The 20,923-nt window shown below is 36.7% G+C and overlaps 2 protein-coding genes across 11 annotated transcripts in view; one reads left to right on the top strand and one right to left on the bottom strand.

Moving 5' to 3' along the window:
- Slf1 (SMC5/6 complex localization factor 1) overlaps window positions 1-12,243 on the bottom strand; it is a 92,896-nt gene extending 80,653 nt beyond the window's left edge. For 3 of the 6 annotated variants that reach the window (XM_021180152.3, XM_029468205.2, XM_029468207.2), the window contains exons 1-4: window positions 11,511-11,805; window positions 3,175-3,288; window positions 2,930-3,005; window positions 1,800-2,040 (exon numbers count right to left, since the gene is read on the bottom strand). In XM_021180152.3, coding sequence (XP_021035811.1) covers window positions 1,800-2,040; window positions 2,930-3,005; window positions 3,175-3,288; window positions 11,511-11,528 — 449 coding nt within the window. In that variant the 5' untranslated portion in view covers window positions 11,529-11,805. Of the gene's footprint in view, window positions 1-1,799; window positions 2,041-2,929; window positions 3,008-3,174; window positions 3,289-7,964; window positions 8,213-11,510; window positions 11,806-12,105 lie in introns of those variants that run through there. The other 3 variants (XM_029468203.2, XM_029468204.2, XM_029468208.2) reach the window with 3 other exon arrangements.
- Kiaa0825 (KIAA0825 ortholog) overlaps window positions 12,240-20,923 on the top strand; it is a 432,254-nt gene continuing 423,570 nt past the window's right edge. For 3 of the 5 annotated variants that reach the window (XM_085830935.1, XM_085830932.1, XM_085830934.1), the window contains exons 1-2: window positions 12,240-12,383; window positions 17,663-17,779. In XM_085830935.1, coding sequence (XP_085687061.1) covers window positions 17,715-17,779 — 65 coding nt within the window. In that variant the 5' untranslated portion in view covers window positions 12,240-12,383; window positions 17,663-17,714. The remainder of the gene's footprint in view (window positions 12,384-17,662; window positions 17,780-20,923) is intronic. The other 2 variants (XM_029468200.2, XM_021180151.3) reach the window with 1 other exon arrangement.

Here is a 20,923-nt window from a genome sequence, read left to right as displayed (position 1 = left end):
TGCTTATAAATTATTTAGGTAAAATATTTAAGGTTCTACCGCTGATTTAAAAAAAGAAAAAAAGAAAGAGTTTAGAATACAGTTTAGGCAATCAGAAGTCTTTTAAAAAAATTCCTTTAAAGTGATGGGAAGATGGCTTGGTAGGTAAAGTACTTATCATACAAGCATAAGAAACTGAATTTGGATCCTCAGTACCCATATCAAAATCTAGGCACAGTGGTGTACACCTGTAAGTCTAGCACTGGAAAAGGGACGAGAGGAATCCAAGGGCTTGTCCAGCTAGCAAGTGAGCCTAGCCATATCAGCAAGCCCTGGGTTCTGTGAGGGAACATGTCTCAAAAATTATGAAGAGTAATGAGAAAAATGTGAGCTCTCTCCTCTGTAAATGCATGCATGTGTATGAGCACTTGTACACACATATTCACAAACAAATATTCCTTATATTTAAAAGTGAAATTAGATTGTGGTAGAGACAGTATGAACCATGAACCACAAAGACAGTAGTATTATATAAACCCTAAGCTACTCTCTCTGATAATAAAATAATAAACTACTGATAATAAAATAATAAACTATCAAAAGTTTAAGAATGCTTCAAAATGAAAAGTTCCTAATTATTTGCTCAATTTGGACAAAAGAAATTACATGGAACTAAAATAGAGATCAGAATAATCAAAACCCACCTATAATACCCAACAAAGGGAACAGAACCTGTAGAGACCTTCTCTAGTAAATCCCTGGTTGAAGGATGGGGCCACCCACCCACCTCAAAAATATTAATCCAGAATCCCTCCTGTCAAAAGGGAGTGCAGGGACAAAAAGTGGAGCAGAGACCAAAGGAAAGGCCATCCAGAGACTGTCGCACCTAGGGATCCATCCCATCTGCAGAAACCAGACCCAGACATTATTGTTGATGCCAAGAAGCACTTGCTAAAAGGAGCCTGGTATAGATATACCCTGAGAGGCTCTGTCAGAGCTGGACCAATACTTGCAGCCAACCATATGACTAAGAATGGGGACCACAATAGAAGAGTTGGGGGAAGGACTGAAGGAGCTGAAGGGGTTTGCAACCCCATAGGAAGAACACCAATATCAACCAACCAGACCCCCCAAAGCTCCCAGGGACTAAACTACCAACCAAGAAGTACACATGGGGGATCCATAGTTCCAGCTGCATATGTAGCAGAGGATGACCTTATCTGGCATCACTGGGAGGGAAGCCTCTTGATGCTGTGTAGCCTTCATGACCCAGCATAGGGAAATGCTAGGGTGCTGAGGCAGGAGTGGGGGAGCACCCTCACAGAGACAGGGGGTAGGGGGCTTGTGGAGAGGAAAATGGGAAGGGGGATAACACTTGAAATGTAAATAAATAAAATAACCAATAAAAAATGTAGCCATACTTAAAACAAATTTTGTTTTACTAAGAGACTCATGTGTACAATGCCACATCTGAAATAAAGCCCTGAACACATGTACATAGCTAAATGAACTCAGTGGGCTTGATACACAAGTAGGTATGTGTATGTGTGTACATGTAAAAATAATGAAGACGTGATCATTAATTACAAGAATGGATGTGCAGAAGAGCTGGATGGTGGGTGGGTGGGTGGCAGTGATGTAGATGCAGAGTTTCTGCATGAAGTTCTCAAAAAATTTATTAACTAAAAATAAATTTCCCAGCAATAAGAGTAACTTTCTTTAAATATCTTATTTTAAGTAATAATTGAAGATATGTATTAAAAGGTATTCATAGAAATAGGAATTCATTCACTGCTTCAAATTTATGAAATCCATCCTACCTTACAAAAGAGTCACTCCGCTTATCTGCCCTAACAAGGAGAACAACTTTCCATCTGTGGAAGGCCCCAGGAGCACCGGTCCGTTTCAGCTCTTCACGCCATCTTTTAGGTGCAGATTGCATTTGAGGTGAATAATGGGAGTCTTTTTCAATTTTATATCCCCATTCATAAGTTGTTTCATCAAGCCATCTGCCACTTTTGGCACTGTGAATTATGTAATCCTTTGTTAATACCCATTTTCCTAGAAAGCAAATGAACTGTCTGTCACAAAAGAATTTTAATTCTGCTAAATGATAAACAATAAAGGCCAAATAACAACTAAAAGACATCCTTTTTTGTACACGAGATTATGAGAGACTGCCAAAATTACTATTAAAATAAAATTCAAGAGGCCTTCAATATCACTGAACATTGTATATATTCTTTTCTATGGTACATTGCCATAATACTAAGTAGTACTACGTGAACTATGAAGTTTTAAAATGAAATGTAGCATTACTTGAACTATTATTACTAATTTAACTTACTAATTTAAATAACATTCAGTGTATTGTCATATAAAATTTATTAAGTTAGTGAATTTTATAGACAGTGTACTTATTCTGTTTTTTATCTGGGCACCAATGATCTTTTAAACATCAGAAATAATGCATAGTTTTGTTTGCTCTGGGTGTATCAGTGGTGAGGAAACGTGGAAAGTCTCAACTTGCATATCTCAGAAACATAAAGTAGGAGAACACTGCTTCCCAGAATAGACAGACGGAGAGCAACCTTGAAGAAGAAACCATGCTTATTTGTAATGAGATGGTGGGAAACAAAGGGGACGACGAGACTGAGGTCTACTAATGCTTTAAGGTTTGGGCAATTTGTCCCAATTTTTCTGTTAAAATGATTTTCTTAAACAAAACATCTAAACTAAAATTTAATTTTGACAGAGTAAATATATTTTTTTTATTTAATATATATCTCATGTGTTGGAAAATTTTAAACAGAATAAAGCAGAAATCAAATCTTTTTAAAAAATAATATGCATATTGATATTATAAGCATAATATATTTCTAGAGACTTAAAGTGCTTCTTTTTCTTACATGAAGTTTTTTCATGAGTTAAAGAAAAGGAATCTACTTACCTGCTGCACAAGCTGCTAAAAACTTCTCACTCTTGCACAGTCGTTCAGCTATAAGATGTGTACAATTTTTATATTTCTGGAGGGAAGAACCCACATCAAGCAATATTACTACAGAGAAAAGTTCTTAATAAAAACTTTTACTCTTACATTATCAAAGGGTATTTTATGATTCTTACGATTCTTAAGTCAGTATTTTAATTCTATTTAACTCTATGTTGAACATTTTAGTAGATTTCTATACTCACCTCACTCTTGATAAAAGTACAATCTAGTTTTAAAAGCAATTTGACTAGAGCTTCCTTTTCTTCCATCTTAAATCCTGTCATTTGGATGATATGTTTTGTGGCACTATCTTCCATCTAGCACAGACACATACAGAAGATAGCAGATGTTAAACATTATGCATAAGGTTGCCTTATTTTTTTCTTAGTTATGAGCACTAAAATGAAACTAAAACCATGGAACATATTATGAATTAAACATGTGAAGCTTACTTTTAAACAACGATGTTAAATATAGTTACTTCAATAAAAAACACTTTCAAGCTAATTTTTCAAAACCTTAAAAGTGAATTTTTGTTGTTGTTTCACCATTGAAACCCTCCAGTATTATACTATTTCCATTAAAACACAGCATTGAATATTATTGTTCACACAACAATAGAGGCCTATGTAAATACGAGTATAATTACTGACAGAACTCATATTTCTACAGTATTTATATTAAATAATTTTAATATTAATAATTTTAAGACTGCAACTTTTGTTTCCAACCTACATTTCTAATTTCTTCCTCTCTTCCCACCCTCCACACAGCCTCCCTCATATGTTTGTGTGTTCAACATCCCACAATATATCTGATATGTGTATTAATTATATCAAAAGGTAAACAGAAAAACCACATGGTTTTAATTTAACTCATGAAATAAAATTCACAAAGTACTTTGTGTTTAAGGTGTTATGTAATTCATAGATCTTCTAATTTGAATATATGTTTCTTTAAATTAGGTAGTCTGGAGACACGTACAGCATATAAATGGAATTCTAGAAACGTTCATTTCTCTGACATTTTTGTTGTAACATCTGCAGAATAGGATCTCATACCATAATCAGAACAAAAATAGTTGTTATTCTCAACATTCAAAGAAACACAATTGCTTCTCAGAAACCTCAAAGTTACCTTTCAGCGTTCAGCAGAGTGAGTTCACTGAACAGGAATATGGTCCCGGATTTAATCAACGTACGTCAGAAAAAAATGTTTTAAAAGTGTAGCAATTTGAACAAAGGAATAAGTGAAGAATGTTTTACAGAATTTTATTCTGACAGACAAAAACAAGGTCTCACATACCCATGAGTTCCATACCTGTAGAATATAGATGTAAAATATTTGGGGGGAGGGGGCTAGAATTTGAACTAACACTTAAAGGTTTTTTGTCTTCTCAACACTATTCCATAATGAAAATAAAGTAATAGCTATTTACACAGCACATATACTACATTAGGAATTTTAAGTTCCTGAGATGACTTAAAGTATGAAAGGGGATATGTGATTTAGATGATCACATTTTGGTACCTGAGGAAAGTTCTGGAACCAAAGTTCTATAACACCTCAGGACAACTACACACACACACACACACACACACACACACACAGAGACAGAGACAGAGAGAGAGAGAGCACTCAAAGACACAGCTATGCAAATTTACATGTATACACACACATATACAGACAAACACACTATCCCAATCCCCACTCCAAAGTTAAACCACATGCTGGCATAAGACTGAAAGTTTCACTATAAACCATTTATGTTTAAAGTATCATACAGGGTTAGGACTGAACTTTCTCTTTCCATGTTTAAAGCTCCTGAGAGGAGAAAGCGTAACTAGGGTAAAGTAATTACAGTGTTCCTCTTTCTGCCTTTTCTCATGCTTGGAAGAAACTCCTCGAGCATACGTGCCTATCTGAGAAACAGCTCACATTAATGCTTTCTAACACACTGAAGTCTTGAATTGCATGGGCAGAACAGTTCACAGGTCACATGGTAAAGAGCACAGTAGAGCTGCACATCAAAGTCACCTCTCTCAAATCCATTCTTAGTCAGTCAAAAAGCTGGTACTATGACCTCAACAAATCTGTCTTCAGTATTTGCAAACTGACTCCAAAAGAGGCAACAGGTATACAGTGCCAGTCTCTAAAATACTGAAATCCAGATGCAAAACATAAAATATCTTTAAGAATGAGACTTTCAAACAAAGCCAATGCTTCAATGTAATTGATTCTGGCTAGGACACAATTATAAAATGTACATTGATGTATCTCATGAAAAAATAAATTTATAAAGTTCTATGATCAGTAAATAAGACACAAATATTTCCTTGAGCAAGGATCTTTTTAAAGTATTCATTTAAAAATTATTTTCAAGGTTAATATAGGTAACACTTGAGTGACAATACCAAATAATACAGACTAGCAATATAGATGAATTTTACAGAGTTTTACTATAGTTTAAGAAAAAGTGTTTAATTTAAACAACATCTGAACCCACACAGTGAAGATACACTTGTATTATTGAGCATATGCCTGTAACTAGGGGAGAAAGTTGCTTTCATTAATTCAAAGGATTTTTTTTAATTTAAGTAAACCTTTTAATAATTTTTGTTAGAAAATGACTCATTGTTTTAGAAATAACCAAATAAAACCCAATGTATCTATAACAATTGTCTTGGTATTTGACCAGTGTTTTTATAGATCTCAAAAGCCAGTTATGAGAGAAAGCTATGAATTTAAAAATAGTATATATTTCCACATTGTATTTTTATTTATGTATTTATAAGTCAAGTTTTCAAAACCAGTTAGCAGGCTATTTTAAAAACTATTATGAGAAGAGGAGGGATCAGAGTCATTGTTACTTAAAATCTTACCTATTGAAAACATGAGGAATTAAACCTGTTATGGAATAACTGATTGGCAAAAGGACAGGGTGAACCTTAGGAGCTAAGCACGTGCCTAGTATGAAGGGGACACTGGAATCAATTCCCATGCCTTCCTACCTCCAATAATCAAAAGAGTAAAAATAAAATTTCTGTAACACTGTTACCAACACGTTGTCTTTAAATATTGCATTATGCTTTATGAAAATTACATGTTATGTAGAAATAAAAGAATATCTATCATACTTTGTTCTTTTCATATCAGTAATTGCTACTTTAGATTTTGAATTAAGTGACTTTTTAATAAATTTTGTTTTGAGGTATAAATTGTTAAAGCATTCGATTGTATTGAAATATATATATGTGTGTATATATACATGTATGTGTATATGTATATATGTATATATACATGCATGTGTATGTATATATACATATGTGTATATATATATATATATATATATATATATATATACACACACATATATATAATATGGGTTTCTTTTAACCATAAACCTTGTCCTTATAGCATACATTTTGATGGTGGCCATAATCACCTCCTTATATTTAGCAACATTTTCTGCTAAACCACATCTCATAATAACAAAAATAAGGGGCTGGACAGGTGGCTCAGCAGTTAAGAGCACTGAGTGCTCTTCTGAATGTCCTGAGTTCAAATCCCAGCAACCACATGGTGGCTCACAGCCATCCATAATGAGACCTGATCCTGATCCCACTTCTGCAGTGTTGGAAGACAGCTACAGTGTACTTAAGATAATAATAATAATAATAAAATAATAAATAATAATTAATTTATAAAAAAATAACGAAAATAAGACCAAATGTATACAGCAGCAGAAAACACAAAAGTATTTTTAAAGTAATTTTCTTATTCTGAAAATAATAAGAAACAGAAACTTTTCATGTAAAATCAGGAAAAGGAAGAAACAAGAGTGATAAAACACAATATCCCAATTCAAAGAATATGAACACATACACGTTTAAAATGAAATCAGAAAACAAGACATTTATTTACATGTTTATCAGAAAAACAGGAGGCATATTAGTTAACTTTTAGGTTATAAACCTTGGACATGCACAAAACTAGCATTTTTTTTAGAAAGGAAAGACTACTCTAATTGCCTTCTGTAATTATGTTATTAACCTGAGGTAAAGGCTTATATAACACAGCAATGTTTTTGAATATCATACTATATGACTAAGATGGCCTATGTTGTTAAATATATATGACTACATGGGACAATTAACGTATAGATAAACATGGCAATATAGACTATGGATGTATTTTATATATAAGAGTTCTTCTATATCCTGCAAGATTAAGAGAACAGTCAACAACAGCCTGATGTGTCAATAAGTTAAAAGAGAACACTACAAGCATGTACTTAATGCAGCAACATAATTTGCTTTATAGTCACATTGCCTGTAACTAGGGGAGAAAGCTACTTTTCATAAACTCAAAGGAATTACTTAAGTAAATCCTTTAATAATTTTATTTAGAAAATGACACATTGTTTTAGAAATGACCAAGTAAAACTCAATGCCTCTATAAATACTGCCTTGGTATTTAACCAGTGTTTTTATAAATCTCAAGCCAGTTTTCAGAGGAAACTATGACTTTAAACTCTCTCTCTCTCTCTCTCTCTCTCTCTCTCTGTGTGTGTGTGTGTGTGTGTATGTGTAAATGTATGCATGTACCTATATCAATAAGCAAGGCAATCGAAGTAGGATTAAGTTTTATGTAGGTGGTACGCTCTGAAGTATGGAGGACTGAGAGCTTACTTCTAAAGATCTTTGAATATAGGAAAGAACAAACAATCCATAACACAGTTAATACTAGTGGCATTTCTAGAAAGATTCCATATCTTCCTAGCTGAGGTAGGGGTAAGAGAATGAGAGATATGAACCTTCAAGCACCAACACAGATGACAACATCACATAAAAGAGGAGAAAAGAAACCATTAGTTTTTAGCAACTAAATGTTTATCTTTATAGTAATTTACATCACTACATTTATAATTATAAAAAAGTTCTTTGTAGCAATTTAAAAACTTCCTACTAATAATTCTTTAAAATGTACTTACCCTGAATCATACAAAACACAAAACTAAGAAGACAGCGCTTGTGAAAAGAGCTGCCCTTTATACATAGCAAGCAACTGTCACTGTGGTGTGGACTTTCTTAAAATATCTCTCACCACGGCCTATCCTTGATGCCTGAAATTCTTTGACAGTTGGTGTCAGCCAGAAGCACCAGGAAACTACAGTTCTCATTACTGTGATCATGTATATTCTATCCTAAGTTTTTAAATAGAACATTTGAATTCTTTACAATATGCCAGTACTGGCACATTTTTGAAGAATGGAATTACAATATGTTAAAAAGGAAATTTAGAAAGAAAAGTAGAGACAATCAAGCATGGTGGGGTATAGCTTTAATCCCAGCACTTAGAAGGCAGAGGCAGGTGGATCTCTGATTCAAGCCAGCTTGGTTGGTCTACACTGTGAGTTCCAGGCCAACAACAGCTACAGTGAGACCCTGACTCAAAAACAAAGAAACAACTACAACAAAAAAGAAAAAAACAAACAACAAAACCCAAAACAACAATAACAAAGGTAAAAAAATAAAACAAAGGCTTCAGGTTGAGGCAGAACAATGACTACAAGACAGAGGTCAGCATAGACACAGAGTGAAACCCTATGGGACAGGATAAGGTAGGTTAGAGGGTAGCATCAACAGTTGGCTAAAAAATTTGCTTCAGGAAGAAGTCATTGTGCCTAACAAAGTCCTTGGAACAAGTGAGGGCAAATCTTTCCTATTCTGCATTATGTTTTATAACCACTTATATGTATGTGTATATATATAAATATATATATATATGTGTGTGTGTGTGTGTGTATACATATATAAGAACTAAATTTTTACTTCTAAAATTATCTTTACCATTTTTTTTAATTTCAACAAACACTGAGTATAGAGCATTTCAAAAGTACTACAAGTATATAGCAATTTAAATCATATCTAATTTTTTAACATTATAAAACTGATGTATTAGTTTTGTGTGTGTATGAAAACAAGCATATAACAAAATTTGGGAATATATTTTAATTTTTTATTAATTTTGGATTTTTGATTATTTTTCCATTGTTTTAAAACCGCATGTTAAAAATTAGCAGTCTCTTTGTTTTCATTATAATAGGATAATATTTTTTGATTTAAAACCATCTTTTACTGGAGATTATTTGAACAGACTTTTACAAAATATATACAAGTCTCCAGGACAGTTAATTTCACTGCTTTGAATTCAGAATTTGAAAGATTTAACTGAAAAATTAAATTTAAACTTAAAATTACAATGAAATTGAGTATGGCCAAAGCTCTGGATTTCTGTTTTACAATACTGCTACAATACATACACTACAATAGCATACACTCCTATACTATGTGAGTTATATTCTGCTGGTTCTGAATTGTGTAATTTCAGGTGGAGTGTTGGAATCCTGGCCTACAAAATAGACCTTTGGTCTAATATCACTCAATAAGCCTTTGGAATTTGGAAAATGTTATTAGTGGCTCAGCGGGTAAAGGCTCTTGCCACCAAGCCTAAAGATCTGATTTGATCCCAATACACAGATGGAACACACAATACACAGGCACACACAAAATAAACATGAAAAGAAGCCATCTTACTTCCTGTCCCACCTTCCCATAATATGACCTTATTTAACTGAGTTCTGGAGGGATTGAGAATGGAGCTCAAAGCTACTGTGTCTACATAGCATCTATAAGACCCTAGGCTCAATCTATAAGCAAAACACAAATCTAAACAAAAAACCCTAAGTCTCTAGTGATGAGATTTCTGAAATATTCTTGAATATCAAAAAGAAATGGTCATTAATTCCTTTAATGAAGAATTTGGCAACAGAGAATTAACAAAATGTGTAAGAAAGAAAAAAATAGGAGACTGAAGAACAATGTAGAGACATTCCTATCTCTCCAACACTATACATGGTGCTGGCTGGACTAAAACTTTTAATTTAGGATTAAAGTAGTCCTTAAGAAGCAAACTGTAAGAAAAGCACAAGTCTAAGATTAATTAATTAAAATGATTGATTTAATTCTTATTAAGAACCAAGTGTGTTCTACAAGTCTACAAACTTCATATATTTATCCAGTATATCTACCTAAATGTAGATGAGAATACAAGATACTGGTAATAATGCTGAAAATTACACCTAATTTAACCTAGATAAGGAAATAAATACTGAGTCAATTCCTAGTACCAAGGGCAGAGAAACAAACAAACAAACAAACAAACAAAACCTACCTTGAGGATTTAAATCTTTGTATAGACAGTGAAACCAAGATTCAAAGATAAGCCTGTTACTGTGGAAAGGCTATGCCTTTTCCACAATGCCAATCTGGCTTAAATTTTAGACTTAATCTACCTCTCTTAAACAATCTTATGAGGCAATTTTACAAAGCAATCTAATTTCTATCAGTATAGCAGGAAGGTAATACTACATGAAAAAAGAATCTACTACGTGGGGTAAGGAGACATTTAGAACAACAAAATGAAAAAATTAAACAATTATTAATCATTTTCAAAAACATAATTCCAATATCTAAAATATTCACATATTTCCTGGAATATTCTAAAGAGTATTATTACTTTCCTATTGATAAAAAGTTTCTATTTTTCTCTCAAAACAGATTTGGATCAATTATTGAAAATTTTCATACATATTATTAAAATAATATATTTTAAATTTCAAAATAATCTTGTTGGAATCGATTAAAAAGAACAGGTGATGTTCCAGTTCTGAAAGTCTTCAGTCTCCTTTATTTACCTTTATGATTTTAAACTTATGGAGAACTGAATTTATTCTTTACATGGTTTTTAAAACAGTGGAAATTTGTAGAAGTAATACAGCCGAGAAACAAACTGAAAATACTATTTAATTAGTAAGGCCATACTATTGGTTTCCTAAAAATCAAAGAGGCAGCCATTGAAATTGTGAATGCATGGAATGGAATTTTAACTGCTCTTTATTTTGATTATGAAAAGGAATTACAACAGACTACTGTTTCATACACCAACATGATCTAAGCTTTCTGCTTTACAAAAGCAAAAATATTCTAAATCATATCATTGATTTTCACCTAAGTCAATGAAGCATGAGAAAAATCTCGACTTAGGAAACAGGTCTAACCCAAGTTTAGTTGCTTATTGAAGACTGTCTCACAAATGATATATCTAGACATTTGAGTGTTTCAACATCCTAGCTCGTGAAAGAAATTCTTAATGTTACCTTACAAATAATCAAATATCTTCTCACACAAATCTACCCAAATGATCGATCAAGCTATGTTTTGAACACCTAGAATAAACAAGAATCATTCCATTCACAGCAACAGCTTGAAAACCAATATAAGACCTGGGTCGTGATTGAATCCAAGTCATTTCCAATGTTTCAAAGGAAGTTTTTCTCCTTTTTTTTTTTTTCCTCTGTAGAGGATAGTCATTTGTCACAAAAGCGCTTGGGGAATTTAAAATCAAGTTCGATCAATCACAGGTCCCAAATCCCGATTTGGAGTATTAAGGTAAATGAGTGTCAATTTAGCCAGACCTTGAAAATGGAATACATCTCTGCATGATCACTTAGAGTAGTCCTGGTGGTCAGGAACCCCAGGAACACAAACCCTTCCTTTAGGAGAGGTGCGCGCGCGCGCGCTGCTGTTCAAAGCCTACAATACCGCTGAGATAAAAGCTCATTTTCATTTTGGTGTGAAAAACAATTCCCCTCGAGAGAAAGAATGTCTCGTTTTTCATCTTAATGAAAGGCAGGCCCTGGGAATCCCTGCCACCTTCATGGAAGCTAAGGTTTGTTGGCATCCAAGAACTGGGACGGGGTGAGGCGTCCTAGGCGGTTCTATGGAAACGGGAGACGCGAGCGGCCTAGCCCCCGGAGCCCCGGCAGCAGGCAGCGGCCTGAGCGCGCCGCGGGGGTCGCCAAGGACCTGTCTGCCCAGAAGGGCCGGGCAGGCCGAGGTCGGAGGGCCCGGCCATCGGCGCGGGCGCGGGCCCCGAGTTCACCTTGAAGGAACCAAGGCTGTGAAAGCACGAGCGCCAAGCGCCTCCGCGGCCCAGCGAGGACGGCCGGGAAGTCAGAGGCGCTGCCTGAGAACGCGGTAAATGGCGTCTTCCGAGCTGAGGCGCTTTACCTTCCCGGCCGAAGCTTCTGGGCTGGTTTCGTCTTGTGAAGCTGCCGGTGGTGGCGGTAGGGGCGACGACTACCACCGTAGGACTCCCTGCTCCAATAAACTAGGTTCTAGGAAATAATTTCCCGCCGCGCGCTCGGCGTTCCCGGAAGCAGTTTACCAGTTCCGGGTCGTTGTCAGTGACGCTCTCGAGCGGTCGCCAGGGCTGCCTGAGATGTCGACTATTTGGTTCTGGCCAGCGCGTCAGGCCCTTGCAGGATCAGCGCCGTAGACGCAGATTGGTAAGTGACTTTTCCCTCTCTTCCCGGCCTGGTGTTTTCGGCCTGCCAGCTACCTGCCGAATGTGGATGGGACGGAGAAGTGAGCAGACAGAAGTTGGCCCCCTAAATCCCCATCCTTTCCTCTGGTACCTGATCCTCCTTGAGGCTGGAGAAGGCCCTGGGATCTGGCTCACTGTTTTCATTCGCTTGACTTACCTCCAACGTGGAAGTCGATCTTGGCCGAAGACAACTGGTTCTGTGCAGTGTCTCAACCCTGTCTATTCGCAGGGTTTGGTCTCCCTGTTTCTTGAAAGTTACATTATGTACCCTTTACTGAATACTGTTAAAATAGTTGGGGTTTCACTTGGGAGGGCAAGCAGGCAGCTGAAGACGGCGTCTTTTGCATACATTCAGAATGGGACTTTCCTGATTTACAATTAATTGAACTTTTCTCCTTCAGTTTTAATTTAAAATGGCTTCTGGGTTTTTTTGTTTGTTTGTTTTTGTTTTCTGCTATGCATTACTGAGACGCTATCATTCCTATAACCGTATACGTCAGCTTTAGATACACGTTTGTTGTTGTTGTTGTTGTTTGTTTTTTTTTGTTTTTGTTTTGTTTTGTTTTTTGTTTTTTGTTTTTTGAGACAGGGTTTCTCCGTGTAGCCCTGGCTGTCCTGGAACTCACTTTGTAGACCAGGCTGGCCTCGAACTCAGAAATCCGCCTGCCTCTGCCTCTCAAGTGCTGGGATTAAAGGCGTGCGCCACCACACCCAGTTTACAAGTTTTACGTTGTGGAAATCATTGATTAGAACCAGGTATATTTTCAGTAAGGAATGTTCTGACTTTACTATAAACTCACTGCGAATAATTCAGGATAATTTTGGGTGGAGATTTGGAGTTACCCAGAGGAGTTGTAAAGAGAAATTGCTTTTGACAAATGTCTAGTTCGAGGAAAGATGCTCATTTATTCAAAGACGACGCAAAAAGTGTTACTCTTTCTTGACTCATGCATTTCCTCAGGGGAGTTCACTCATCCCCTTATTATTTGTTGATCACCTTTTCCCATTTCTCCAAATCAGTCAATCTCAAAAGACTTCTAGAGTGTACCATAAATTAAAATATAATACTAGCGCTGGAGAGATGGTACAGTGATTAAGAGCACTCTCCTCTTCCAGAGGTCACTAATTCAATTCCCAGCACACACATGGCAGCTCACAACTGGCTGTAACTCTAGTAACATGAGATTCAGTGACCTCTTCTGGTGTGCAGGTACACATGCAGACGAAACACCAGTGCCCTTTTGCCTTTTGAGAGTAAAACTATATTTAGGAAAGCATGTTGATCTTTTTAACCTCCTGTTTGATTAATCACTGAACTTTTATAATTTCTGAGTGATACAAATATTGTCACCTTATGATTTTTTTAACTTATATCTTAAACAGTTATAAATACTTTCAGGGAGATTTTATGTTCGTTATGCATAGCAACTAGCTTTTTAAAAAAAGCACTGTTCTTATTTGTGCCTCAGATTCATATAGCACTTCATGAATGCTCACAGGTGTCTCTACCTTCTGCCTAGCAGTTTATATTCACTATTTAATGTTTACAAAAGAAAAATCCTGTCTCTTTGCATACATTTTATATTGCAACTGAGAGGTCGTAACATATACGTATAAAATTGTCATGACTGAGCTTCCAGTCTTCCTGATTCTGGAACTTAGCTCTTTACTGTATTTACCTGTCATGGTGACATGTGATTGTAATTCCATTGTTTGGGAGATGGGACATTAGGAGTTCTTTTTTTCACTCCATATTTTATTCCTCCCTTGCCCAATCCACCCTCCAACTGTTCCACATCTCATACCTCCTCTCCACCCCGTCTCCTCGTGGATGCACCCCGTCTCCTCGTGGATGCCTCCAGCCCCCACCCCACCTGACCTCTAAACTCCCTGGGGCCTCCAGTCTCAGGAGAGTTAGGTGTATCATCTCTAAATGATCACATACTCGGAAGTCCTCACTGTATGTGTGTTGGGGGTCTCATATCAGCTGGTGTATGCTGCTTGTTTGGTGGTCCAGTGTTTTGAGAGATCTCAGGGGTCCAGGTTAATTGAGACTGCTGGTCCTCCTGCAGGATTGCCTTTCTCAGCTTTCAGCCTTCCCTAATTCAAAAACAGGGTTCATCTGCTTCTATCCATTTGTTGGGTGCAAATATCTGCATCTGACTCTTTGAGCTGCTTGTTGGATCTTTCAGGGGTCTGTCATGCTAGGTCCCTTTTTGAGAGCACTCCATATCCTCAGTAGTAGTGTCAGGCCTTAGGACCTCCCCTTGAGCTGGATCCCACTTTGGGCCTGTCGCTGGGCCTTCTTTTCCTCAGGCTCCTCTCCATTTCCATCCCTGTAATTCTTTCAGACAGGAACAATTATGGATCAGAGTAGTGACTGTGGGATGGCAACCCAATACCTAACTTGATGATCTGCCTTCCTGATGGAGGTGGGCTCTATAAGTTCCCTCTCCCTACTGTCTGGCATTTTATCCCTTTGAGTCCTGAGAGTCTCTCATCTCTCAAGTCTCTGGTGTATTCTGGAGGGGCCCCTCAACCTCCTATTTCCTGAAATTGCCTGTTTCCAGTCTTTTACTGGCCCTCAGGGCTTCAGTCCTTTTCCCTCACCCAAAACCAGATCAGGCTCCCCGCTACCCCTATTTCCCCCTCATTTATTTTCCCTCCCAGGTCCCTCACTCCCTTTCCACTTGGGATTGCTTTTTTCTCTCACCTAAGTGGGACTGAGGTGTCTTCACATGGGTACTTCAGCTTGTTGACTTTCTTGAGTTCTGTGGACTGTATCTTGGATAATCTGTACTTTTTGCAGGGCAGGGGGGCTAGTATCCACTTATTAGTGAGTACATACTATGCACATGTTTTGGGGTCTAAGTTACCTCACTCAGGATAATATTTTCTAGTTCCATTCATTTGCCTGCAAAACTCAGGATGTCATCGTTCTTAATAGCTGAGTAGTACTCTATTGTGTAAATGAACCACATTTTCTGTACCCATTCTTCTGTCATGGGACATCTAGGTTGTTTCCAGCTTCTGGCTATCACAAACAAGGCTGCTATGAACATAGTGGAACACGTGCCCCTGTGGCATGGGGGGGGGGCAACTTTTGGGTCTATTCCCAAGAGTGGTATAACTGGATCTTCAGGTAGATCTATTTCCAATTTTTTGAGGAATTTCCAGATTGATTTCCAGAGTGGTTGTACCAGTTTGCAACCCCACCAGCAATAGAGGAGTGATCCTCTTTCTCTGCATCCTCTCCAACATGTGTTGTCACCTGAGGTTTTGATCTTAGCCATTCTGATTGGTATAAGGTGGACTCTCAGGGTTGTTTTGATTTGCATTTCTCTGATCACTAAGGACTTCTAACATGTCTTTAGGTGCTTCTCAGCCATTTGAGATTCTTCAGTTGTGAATTCTCAGTAGTTCTATACCCCATTTTTTTGATTGGAGAGTTTGTTTGGTTTTTTGGTGGTTAACTTCTTGAGTTCTTTATATATTTTGGATATTAGCCCTCTATCAGATGTGGGGTTAGTGAAGATTTTTTCCAAATCTGTAGGTTGCCGATTTGCCTTACAGAAACTTTCCAGTTTCATGAGGTCCCATTTATCAACTCTTGATCTTAGAGCATGCACAATTGAAGTTCTGTTTAGGAAATTCCCCCCTGTGCCAATGAGTTCAAGCCTCTTTCCCACTTTCTCTTCTACGAGATTCAGTGTATCTGGTTTTATGTTGAGGTCCTTGATACACTTGGACTTGAGCTTTGTACAAGGTGACAAATATGGGTGTATTTTCATTTTTCTACACACAGACAGCCAGTTAGACCAGCACTATTTATTGAAGATGCTTTCTTTTTTCCATTGTATATTTTTGGCATCTTGTCAAAGATCAAGTGACCATAAGTGTGTGGTTTTATTTCTGTGTCTTCAGTTCTATTCCATTGATCAGCGTGTCAGTCTCTGTACCAACCCCATGCAGTTTTTATTACTATTACTCTGTAGTAAAGCTTGAGATCAGGGATGGTGACTCCCCCAGCTTTTCTTTTATTGTTAAGAATTGTTTTCTCTATTCTAGGTTTTTGCCTTTCCAGTTGAATTTGAGAATTGCTCTTTCCATGTCTTTGAAGAATTGTGTTGGGATTTGATTGGGATTGCATTGAATCTATAGATTGCCTTTGGTAGAATGGCCATTTTTACTATGTTATGTATGCTCTGAGAGCAGTGGATCCTCAACTGCTATGAGTTCAAAGGGTCCTCCACTGCTCTACTGCTCTGAGTGCAGTGGGTCTTTTAGGATAGATATGGATATGGAGTCTTCATGGGAGCAGAACAACTAGGAGTCTTGCCCCCCCGCCCCCCTTTTTTCAAATAAGCTTCTACACAAGTAGTACCTTTGTGAGCTTTTGCTTCCAGATGGTGGATCCACAGAAATACTACAAAAATCATTCCAGATGGTGTATCTAAAGGCTCACTTTTCCTGACTCACAATTAACATTCAAACAACAGAGATTTTTGTATTCTCCCTTAGTCTTTTAGGGATTTAAGATTAATGCAGGTACTGGAGAGATGGCTCTTGTAGAGGATCTGGGCTTGGTTTTCAGCACCCTCATTGTGGTTTAGAATAAATTGTAACACATTCAAGGGGGATTCCACATCCATTTCTGAGCTCTGCTGGCATCAGGCACTCCTGTGACTCACATACATACATGCAAACAAAGCACTCCATATACATATCATACAGAATGTGCTTAAATTCTTTAAATGAATATTGATGGAGATAACTGTGCATTATCAATTAGATAAAGATGAAGAATCTCTTTCCTTATACTTTACGCTGAAGTGAAGTTATACATAGAGATAGCTATTACAGGTATCATTTACAAACACTGCTATTGAAAAGCATGGCAGTAGCATGCAGAGTAAAGAATTTGCTTTCTGGATACAGATGAAGAAAGTCCTGGTGAAGAAAGATAAGGAGGAGTGTGGGCTTAGTGAGTATTCTACAAGGTGATAAAAGGAAAGAGTGGACAAAAGAGAACAGTCCCAAATCAGTTGTATGCATAGGGCAATGAAGGCTAGTGGAAGCTAAGGTGCAGTTGGAGTTGAAGATCAGCTGTAGACACAGTGTATGCATGTTTAAAGACATTAGGCTTTTCCCTATGTGCATTGATTTGAGTGTGTGACCACAGACTGTGCAGAGTTGAGTTGTCACTTATTTTCCTTTGTTCTTTTTCCTTCTTTCTTGAAGGTTAATTTCTCACAGAAATATTTGCATATACAAATAACCCAAAAAGAAGGAAATGAAAACCTGCTCATTAACCCCACTCAGAGATACCTACTCATCATGTCTTCTACATTGTTTCAGGTTTATATTATTATTATTTAGCATTCAACAGTTTATCTTGTGACCTACTTGTTTCCTTGGTCCATGAATCTCCCTGTTACTAATGATGAGCTTTAGGGCCTGCACACTACTTAGTCTCAGGAGTGTGCAGTCACTTTTATAGAGATAACCTACTGGGCTATGATAGTGAAATAAATATTTTGAAGTGCAAAAAAAAATGTTTTGTAATAAAACCTTTTGACTTTTGTATCTACTCACTCATAACAAATTAAATTAAAGGAAAAGATGACACAGGTCATGTATAAATATAGTATGACTCATATAATAAATAGTATCGGATTATTCATTTTTACTAATTATATTTAAATTTTAAAAGTCAGACATTTTAAAGATGTTAACCTCTTTCCATTCCCCTCATACTTAATTTTATATAATTAGGTTTGATTATATTTAAACTTAAAAAATCAGAAGATATAAAGGGTAATATATTAGTCTCTTTATACTCTTCTTATCCTCCCTAAAAAATCAACCTAAATAAATAATACCTTGTATGAATCGAAAAAGCACATTGCGTGCATAATACAATTTTAATAGAAATAGAGCACCTTCATAGAAGCAGGGGGAGGGGGAATGGGATAGGGAGTTTCTGGGAATGGGGGGACAGGGTAAGGGGATAACACTTGAAATGTAAATAAATAAGTAAATAAGTAAGTAAATAAATAAATAAATGCAACCAAAAAAAATAACTACAAAATGTTCAGGCATGTGGACTATGGAGGGAAAAATTTGAAAATGTAGAACTCTGTGGGTTTACACCTTGCTTTCCAGAAAAGGCTTCTTGGTTTTTTCCTACCTGGCCCACAGCAGTTTGTGGACGTGACAAGTGCTCTCCTGGAAACTTTCATTATTCAAAATTCTTCCCTCACCCTGGCCTCTGGGTGTCAGTGACTCTGTAGTTATGCTTATTTCTCACCTTCAGCAACTTCCACCTGAGTCTTCCTGTTTTTTTCTCTGGGAGGCACAGCTAATCTAACAATGTAAATCTAATTCATCTAAACAATGTTTACCTAATTCCAAATGATGGGCTTTAGGAAGATTTCAGACTTGTTATCCTAAGGCCTAAATTTTCAGTAGTTTGGGTTTTTGAATGGTATGGAATGGTATTTATTTTGTAATTATATTATGTTATGACATTTCTTTACCTATTTTTCTTGCTTTTAACCTTAGTTCATCGTACATTTTCACTTTTAGAATACAAGGTTTGTTTAATCTCATAATAATACATTCCTTTAAATGTTGTAGATATGTTGTTCTTTCTGTAGTATGTATTCTTTCATGTGTGTCCTCAGATAGATCCATGAGGGATGCCATTGTTGCTTAAAGTGAGCTAATCTGTTCTCTGCAATTTGGGAAAGGGTTCTGATGTGGGTCGGTTGTGCAGGGGCGCCTCAATGCTCTGTTCCTGCAATGCCCTGGTCTCCCTGGTATGCTGGTGGTCATTCTTCTGATTAGCATTATTTGATCCTGTCCTTCTGGGACTTTGTCAGTTGTTAATCTAGCACATTTTAGGTATTTGTGGTGGGGGTCACTTATACTCAAGAATTACTGAAAACCTTCAGAGAATGTTTTTTGTTGTTTTATTTTTTGTTCTTTTCTTTTTTTGGTAGTTATTCAGATATGCCTGTAAGAGTGTAGGTAAGGATGTCTAGGGTGTCTGTAAGGGTTTCTCTAAGGTTATTTGTCTGTGTTTGTATGGTGCACCAGTGCATGTGGATGTGGCTGCACATTTGGAGTTCACAGGCCAATTCTAGTCTTTTTCAGTTTTTCTGTGGCCTTTCTCCCCCAGATAGGCTTGCACACTGAATCTGGCACTTACTGAATTAGCTAACCTGATTGGCCTGCAAGCTGTAGGCATCTGCTTGTCTCTGCATCTCCAGCACTGGGGTTGCAGAACTGTGCCCTCACTGTTCACCTGGGGAGATCTCAGGCCCTCATACTCTTGTAACAGACCCTTCTATTTCCCCAGTCCTGTTGTGCTTTGAGACAAGGTCTCCCTCTGTAGTGCAAGTTGGCCTTGGATTTTTTAAAACTCTTGTGTTGACCACCAGAACCTGTCTTTTTGAATTTTTTTTTTTTTACTGAACTTTATCCACATATTTATTATAATATAAATTAAAATTAAATATTTATAAAAAACATTTTCAGTACCACATCATTAATATAATACCCTTTAAAAAGAAAACTTGTATTTTCCAAAACAAACAAAATTAATGAAATAGCTGCATTGTTTTTGTATTATAAATGTGTTCAATGTCTGTCCTAATAGAAAGGAGTTAAATTTCAGATCTGCTCCCATTCTCAGTATGCTTTGGTACGTTGCTTTAGCTAAAATAAATGAACAAAATATAGTCTTATATTTACAGGTAGTTGGTAAAGTATTCTAAGAGTCTGCTCAGATAATTGTGACTATTATGCATTGACCCTGCACCAAAATTTAGCAAACGAGCAGTAGCTTCTTAGTATAGCATATGGAGACAAGTCAGCTCACAGCTTCCTGCTGTTGCTAGAAACTCCTTGCTCTGTCTTTTGCTTTGACTGACCATTTTAGAGACATACGATTCTGTTCCATAAAGAAGTGACTTGGGGGGGGGGGGAGTAATCTTTTTTTGGTGAGATATACTGATCTTCCAAATCTTAATTCATTTCATCAGGAACATCTTGAAATACATGCTTTCCAGAAATCTAACTTTTTGTTTGTAAGTTCAAATGATATTTTTGATAACAAATATTGCCTGATGTTTTCCTTGAAGCATATTTCACAAATTGATAGCCCAATCTGTTTAAATTTGAGAAACTGCATACAATATACAAAGGCTTAATTAATAAAATTACTAATTCTTACTGATACATCAAGGATTTTATTAAACAGTCTTGTCATTAGTATTTATTCCAAATGTGGTGCTGAAGAAACAAATCCTGGAAAGCAGGGTAGGATTCTTCCTGGAATCTGGGACTACTTTATGGTATATGGCAAAGAGAAATTCAAGTCCAAGTGAAATTAAAGTTGCCCATCATTTTCCCTTACACAGTGGATATTTTCTGGGCTATCTAGGTAAGCTCAATGCAGTGGTAAAGCTCTTTATAAGTACAACAACTGACAGAAGA

The sequence above is a fragment of the Mus caroli genome, unplaced genomic scaffold, assembly GCF_978045245.1.
Source record: "Mus caroli unplaced genomic scaffold, Mus_caroli_1 scaffold_15, whole genome shotgun sequence".
NCBI classification, from domain to species: domain Eukaryota; kingdom Metazoa; phylum Chordata; class Mammalia; order Rodentia; family Muridae; genus Mus; species Mus caroli.
Note: the sequence above shows the minus strand (reverse complement) of the source record. Positions and strands in the feature narration are given on the sequence as shown.